The following is a 7,525-nucleotide window of genomic DNA, read 5'->3' on the forward strand; positions in this document are numbered from 1 at the left end:
TGTGTGTATGTGTGTGTGTGTGTGTGTGTGTGCGTGTGTGTGTGTGTTTGTGTATTTATCAAAATATTTGTTTTCTTACATTCATTTTATCTTGGGTAACATCACTGATGATGAGTGAATTGAGTTGTTAAAAACAAAAAAACAACCTCATTTAATGTAGCAGGCCACTGAGCTGCAGCTGATAGATGCCTGTTTTTCTTCATCAACACCTGGTGCTCCCTGACGCAGATGCACTTGGTATTGGTTTGCCTGAACCAATTATAAAATATGAGTTCATTTAGAGCATCGACAGCTCATCAGCCAAGCTGCTGGAGTCGTTGTCCCACCATCCGAGATCAGGCTCACAGAGCATGTTTTCTTAAAAACAGATTTTTCTGTTGGAGAAGGAAAAAAAAAAGCGTTTTGCCATGTCTGAAATGGGCATTAATATTTATTATTGAAATAGACGGACTGACACATGGTGGGATTTTGTTCCTTGTACATGTATACACCACATGTATACACCAGGAGTGTGTACATTTATAAACTGATTAGGCCTACTGTTTATTTACAAAACAAGAAGCACAATCAAGCATTTTAAACATGATTTTAACAAAGGTTAAATGTCAAAATGTTGATGTGAGAAGACAAATCTCAAGTTAGAGGAAAAAAATTTACAAAAAGGGGAAGAGGGGAGTGCATTCTGTATATCCTCTGAAAGCAATAGTTCATGTTGATGTTCTGTGGAAAGGTCATGAACATGTATTATCTTACCTGCAGTGAATAGAAAGTTTAAACTACATCAATTTTGAAAAATGCAGTATATTTCTGACAGTGTTAATCTAGTCTGATAGGTGCCAAGTCTAAAGGGAATTTGTACCCTTTACATTGTTTTTATTTGACAATACTCGGTTTTACACATTAAAAGAAAACCAGCCCAGGAGCACAAGCCAGTGTATCTCTTATGCCAGTCTCAAGCCAGGTAAATGCTGAGGGTTGTGTCAGGAACACAAAACACTTGTGCCAAAACTAACATGCGACTTCATCAAAGCAACACCATACCAGATTGGTCAAGGTCCGGGTTAACAATGACCACCACCGATGCTGTTGACAAATAGGGTGCCGGAGGAAATTGTGCTACTGTTAGTTGAAGATTATGAGGAGGGGAACGTGTCAGTAGATAGAGGGAGAAGAGGAAAGTCAAGAATGTACGACCGAGGGTGGCAACAATAAATGTGGGGACAATAATAGGTGAAGGTAAAGAGCTGGTTGACATGATGCAGAGAAGGAAGGTAGATGTTTTATGTGTCCAAGAGACCAAGTGGAAGGGCAGCAAGGCTCGCAGCATTGGAGCAGGGTTTAAACAGTTTTACCATGGTGTGGATAGAAAGAGAAAGGGAGTAGGGCTGGTCCTGAAGGAGGAGTTGGCAAAGAATGTAGTAGAGGTGAAAAGAGTGCCAGATAGGGTGATGTGCCTGAAGGTAGAAGTATAAGGTCTGATGCTAAATGTTGTCAGTGGTTATGCTCCACAGGTCGGATGTGATGTGGAGGAGAAATATACATTTTGAAAGGATCTGGATGAAGTGATAGAGAGTATTCCCAGGGAGGAGAGAATGGTGATCGGAGCAGACCTGAATGGACATGTTGGTGATTGAAACAGAGGGGATGAGGAAGTGATGGGTAGGTTTGGTGTCAAGGAAAGAAACCAGGAAGGACAGATGATGGTGGACTTTGCCAAGAAAATGGAAATGTTTGTAGTTAACTCTTATTTCCAAAATAGGGAGGAACATAGATTGACCTATAAAATAGCTTCAAGGTGGAGGTGGGATTGCATCATGGATCAGCTCTGAGCTCCTTCTTGTTTGCCCTGGTGATGGACAGACTAACAGATGAGGTCAGGCAGGAATCCCCGTGGACTACTCTATGATGCTGAGGTTCTCGTTAGGAGTGACAAGGATGGATAAGATTAGGAATGAGATCATCAGAGGTACAGCACAGCTTGAACAACTGGGAGATAAAGTTTGAGAGGCCAGGCTGAGATGGTTTGGACATGTCCAGAGGAGGGACAGTGGGTATATTGGTTGAAGGATGTTAAAAATGCAGCTGCCAGGAAAAAAGACAAAAAGGAGATGTATGGATGCAGTTAGAGAGGACATGGAGGTAGTTGGAGTGAGGACAGAGGATTCAGAGGACAGAGTGAGATGGAGGAGGATGACTCACTGTGGAGACCCATGAAGAGGGAAAAGCCAAAAGAAGAAGAAGACATACATCAGATTTTGTAGTTATTTGTAAGTCCAAATGACTGCAGTAGCAACTGGTGCAGCCTGACTTAAACACTTCTAGAAGGAAAATTCTGATTTATTTTTTAATGACCATATAAAATAGTGTTTGTATGAACTTCTATGATATTTTTGAGATTGGATTTGTTTTAAGGCTGCAGTAATTCCTTTTAGTTTTGCACATATTAGCTTTTAGCTCATCAACCATATCAAAGTTAAACTCAGTTTCTCCAAACTAAGGTTGGGCAAAGAGTTATTCACACAGGTAACGTATTCTTTATCAACTTTTTACAGCATTCCCCTTAAAAAAAACTGAACTTCTGCTTTATGACATAAAAAAAGAAATCAATGAACTACTTAATCTATTCAGCTTTTTTGTCTTTGTTTTCTGACTGTTGTGATGACAAGCCACATCATCAACATGTTGATTAGGAAAGTTTAAACTAAAAACAGGAAATATAATTTACAAAATTTACTCAGATACTGATGCTTCTTGGTTACCACAGAAGCTGTGAGCTCTTCCGATGGTCACATGAATGGTTAAGGTTATGCACTGGCTCATGAGATTGGTTCATTCACGGTCTGTGTCACACAAAAATCCTGACCATTAAGGTTTTCTCCCCACAACCTCATGTTCCTCCAGCTTTCCCAGTGAGCTGTTAGAATAAAAGTTGTGCTCTGACCTCGCAGCTCCAGCTGTCAGATGCGTTTTGCTTCAGGTTCAGAGGACTCAGGTGCATCCGTCTGAATCATCGTGTCAGGGATACTTTAAAGCCCTCAAACAATCAGCAGTGAATTACATGAACACATGCAACTTTAAATTTCCAGTTTTGCCCTAAAATTGTATCATTTATTTGTTTTCTTTGGCTCTGATTTCATGAACCAATTTGTCTTGTTCTCAGGATGAAGTCAATCAGATCATGGAGACCAATCTGTGGCTGAGACATGTAAGTGTGCGGTCCACGGCGGTGACATTGAATGTTGAGAAAAGAGCATGAAGGACAGATCCAGCCTGCTGTCATACATGATTCTCCCCTCTAGACTGACATGATATATTATTCATAGGCGGAAGCTTTTTAAACACACTGATTCATGTCACGAAGGTTAAGATGAAAAACCTGATCAAACAAACCTAATTTATATTTCACATTCAATTTGATGTTTGTGCTTTTTACGTTTATGCATCAAACTGCACATGAAAATTGTAAACTTGAGTTGTGTTTAATAATCACCTTAAACAAGGCTATTAGTGCACATGCTCAAAGGCTTTTCGTCTCACATTCGGCCTCTGCTTCCATGAAGCACAGAGCAATGAAGCACTCAGGAAATCCTCCCCAGCTCTGAAGCTCTTTCTTTTAAAGGTCTCAGCTGTAATGGCCGTTTGGTGTTAAGAGAATACGAACTGTTTCTTTCTTTAATATAATCGACTTGTTTTCAGAGTGTCCTTTGGGAATGCACGTATTGGACCAGTGAAGAATGTTTCCTCTGCTGGCCATCCCAATTTTACAATACGCTCAACTTATTTATAATTTTGTAATTAAATTAACTACTTTTACCGCTCCAGGTCAGCTATGCTGCAGCTTTATGAGTCTCAAGGGGAGCATTAGTTGACTGAAGGAGAGGGTCATACATAATGGGAGAAAGGTTCATAAAACACACTGTAAACATAAATATAAACATAAACACACACACACACGTAAAGTCTAAGGTCTTTTTATGTACCACAACAGAAAAAGGTGGGGTTTGTTTGCTTTAGTCAGAGACATTTCACAAGAGAATGCTTTCTAAATCATTTAGAAAAATAAAATATACTGAGAAACATGATTGTAGCATTAAAATATTTCTGAAACAAGTGTGTCTACCAGTAATTTAAACGAATAGTTTAGTTGTTTTTTTTTCAGGTGTGTTCTGTGGTGCTGTTATCAGTAATCAGTATCTTACCTGCAATAGGTAATAATAAATCTCTCTTGTAAATGAGTCCTCGAGGCTCAATGAGACTAACCTGTATAAATAAAGGCTGAATTGAACTGAATCGAACATTATCAATTTGGAAGATGTTCGTTCAAGGAAAATAAGATAACAGTCAGAGCAAGCCAAACTTTAGTTGTCTTAATTCAACTTCATTTTCAAAGATTACATAGCAATCCATGAAATACTGTTTTATAAATCTTTACATCATCATCACCCCTGCATTAGATGAGTAGATTTATATTGAAGAGAGACTCAAATGTAATTTTTAAAAAACTTTTTTTTTTTATTATCTGGCTGGTTTACCAGCTAAAAGTAAAAAAAAAAAGAAGCAAAATAAATAGAGTTTTTATTTTTAATTTCTTAACATGGTACTGTTAGATTCTACTTTAACATGATTCTGTCTGGTACTAGAACTTATCCAACATTTTAAAATGAAATATTCTGATTACGGATACTGAAATACTTTTCCTCAGATCTGGAATGACTACAAACTCAAATGGAACCCCAAAGACTTTGGAGGTGTTGAGTTTATTCGAGTACCATCCAGCAGAATATGGAAGCCAGACATTGTTCTGTACAACAAGTGAGTGGAACAACAAATGAATGATATTCTTTCACTGTAAACTTGCACTGCTGTTTCACTCAAACATAACACCGTTGTTGTGTTTTACAGTGCAGTTGGAGATTTCCAAGTTGATGACAAAACCAAAGCTCTCCTCCGTTACAACGGGGACGTTACTTGGATCCCCCCTGCTATATTTAAAAGCTCCTGCAAGATAGATGTCACATACTTCCCCTTTGACTACCAAAACTGCACGATGAAGTTTGGCTCCTGGACCTACGACAAGGCCAAGATTGACCTGGTGCTGATTGGATCAACTATCAATCTAAAGGACTTCTGGGAGACCGGCGAGTGGATAATCATCGATGCGCCCGGCTACAAACACGACATTAAATACAACTGCTGCGAGGAAATCTACACAGATATCACATACTCCTTGTACATCCGCCGCCTGCCTCTTTTCTACACCATCAACATGATCATCCCCTGCCTCCTGATCTCCTTCCTCACGGTGCTCGTCTTCTACCTGCCATCTGACTGTGGAGAGAAAGTCACACTGTGTATCTCTGTCCTGCTGTCTTTGACTGTCTTCCTCCTCGTCATAACAGAGACCATCCCTTCCACCTCTTTAGTCATACCCTTGATTGGCGAGTACCTCCTCTTCACTATGATTTTTGTCACCCTCTCTATTGTCATCACTGTTTTTGTATTGAATGTCCACTACCGCACACCAAAGACACACACCATGCCCTGCTGGGTGCGACGTGTGTTCCTGGGTCTGCTACCTCGAGTGATGTTCATGACCAGGCCTGAGCGGGACCCGGAGAAGGTTCCCGTCACTGGCAACGTTCAGGCGATGCATTCGAGAACCTGCGCTGTTCATTCTTCAAGTACGCTGCAAAAGCAACACAAGCCTCACGCTCTGGCCTCCAGCGTGGTGTCGAGCCTCGCAAACCGACAACGGCTCTTGAACAACACCGAGCTCACCAATCTCAACAACCTGAGTGGCGATTCCGCCAAATGTGCCGGCTCTGGTTTCTTGTGCTGTGAAGGGCGCTGCAACTGCTGCTGGCAAAAGAGATCAGGCAAACTGCCCTCAGACTCTGGAGGAGGGAGTGGTGGACTGGGCAGCCTGGGGGCCATGACTGGAGGTGGTACGGCCGGGGTCGGAATGGAGAGTCGGTGCTCCAGCTCGGAGTCTCTGGATGGAGGAATCATGTTACACTTGCCGCTCTCGCCTGAGGTCCGGGAAGCCATCGAGAGTGTTAAATACATAGCAGAGAACATGAGACTGCAGAATGAGGCACAGGAGGTAAGAGTAAAAATTGTTTTCAATTCAATTCATTTCAGTTTATTTATATAGCTCCATCACAACAGAAGTCATCTCGGGGCACTGAACAAAAACATTCATATATTGGTATATATAAAGTAAGTTAATAACATTACTTATCTGAACAGCAGACTGGAGGGAGTGGTGGCGCAGGCCGAGAATCACATGTTAAGATTTAAATAGAATCAAAAACTATTCATTTGTAACAATTCATTTAAAGAAATGAGGCCAATTTGTTCTCATGTCCTCAGTGGTCCAGTAGTTTAAGCTTACAGCAGCATAAGCCAACCCTAACTATAGGATTAATTTAATCCCAGTCTTCAAACTGGACAATGTGTCAGCCTCACGGACAGAAACTGGAAGTTGGTTCCACAAGAGAGGAGCCTGATAACTGAAAGATCTTCCTCCTACTTTTGGAAACTCTAGGAACCACAAGTAAGCCTTGAGTCTGAGAGTGAAGTGCTCTGTTAGGAAAATATGGGACAATAAGATATGTAATATAAGATGGAGCTAGGTTTTTGAGGGCTTTGTAGGGCTTTTTTTCCATAGAAACAATAGCAGTGTCATTCTAACGCTGATTTTTTTTCACTGTTGCAGGTCCAAGATGACTGGAAGTACGTTGCCATGGTTATCGACCGGATTTTCCTGTGGGTTTTTATCCTCGTCTGTATCCTGGGAACAGCTGGCCTCTTCCTCCAGCCCCTATTACTCGGAGAGGATATCTGATTGAATTTTATAAAACTAATACTGCAGAATGATCAAAGGCACACAGCTGATGCGATGATTCTGGTGATGTCAAGGAGTGAGTTAAAAACAGAGAACACAGTCCAGAAAGAAAAAATGACACTGTTTGAGTTGTTTGTGTTTTGGAATTTATTAGCTGAAAAATACTATTAAAGTAAAAAAAAAAAAAACAGGACAGATAAATTATATTTTAAAAAAAATCACTATTTTGTTTGGAGAGTTTTGGCTTGTACTCCAGCCTCAGAGAAAATCAAATGAATTTGGGAGTATCCATCACCAGGAAGTGTTCAAACATTGATGTAAATATGAAACTTGTAGCAGCGGTCTGTGCTGTAAGATGAATAAATGAAGGTTTTACTTGTTTTGTTTCAGCTCTGCTGGTGTCGCAAATATCCTCGCAGTGCCAGTCATTTTAATACAAGATGCTGATTGTTCACATTTGTCACTGTGAGCCGTGAGACTCCAAATTTTATGGACAATAAAATGACATTTCAAAGGACAGTAGTTATCAATCATACCACATGTACAGTTTTCCTCAAAGATGTAAAGTAATGCAGCATCTGTGTTTTTGTTCGAGGAAACAAGTGGAGGAGAGTGTATCTTGCTGAATTTAAAGAACATGTTTTACTTCAATTCCAACAAAGTGATGGACATATTATT

General features: G+C 40.3%; 1 protein-coding gene across 1 annotated transcript in view; it reads left to right on the top strand.

Moving 5' to 3' along the window:
- Positions 1-7,037, top strand: part of chrna3 (cholinergic receptor, nicotinic, alpha 3) — an 8,685-nt gene extending 1,648 nt beyond the window's left edge. Inside the window, exons 3-6 of the mRNA XM_037697560.1 lie at positions 3,161-3,205; positions 4,703-4,812; positions 4,903-6,103; positions 6,719-7,037. Of these exons, the coding sequence (XP_037553488.1) occupies positions 3,161-3,205; positions 4,703-4,812; positions 4,903-6,103; positions 6,719-6,847 (1,485 nt within the window). The 3' untranslated portion in view covers positions 6,848-7,037. The remainder of the gene's footprint in view (positions 1-3,160; positions 3,206-4,702; positions 4,813-4,902; positions 6,104-6,718) is intronic.
- Positions 7,038-7,525: the final 488 nt, after the last annotated feature.

This window comes from Nematolebias whitei, chromosome 2, assembly GCF_014905685.2.
Source record: "Nematolebias whitei isolate Nwh7 chromosome 2, NemWhi1, whole genome shotgun sequence".
Taxonomy (NCBI): Eukaryota; Metazoa; Chordata; class Actinopteri; order Cyprinodontiformes; family Rivulidae; genus Nematolebias; species Nematolebias whitei.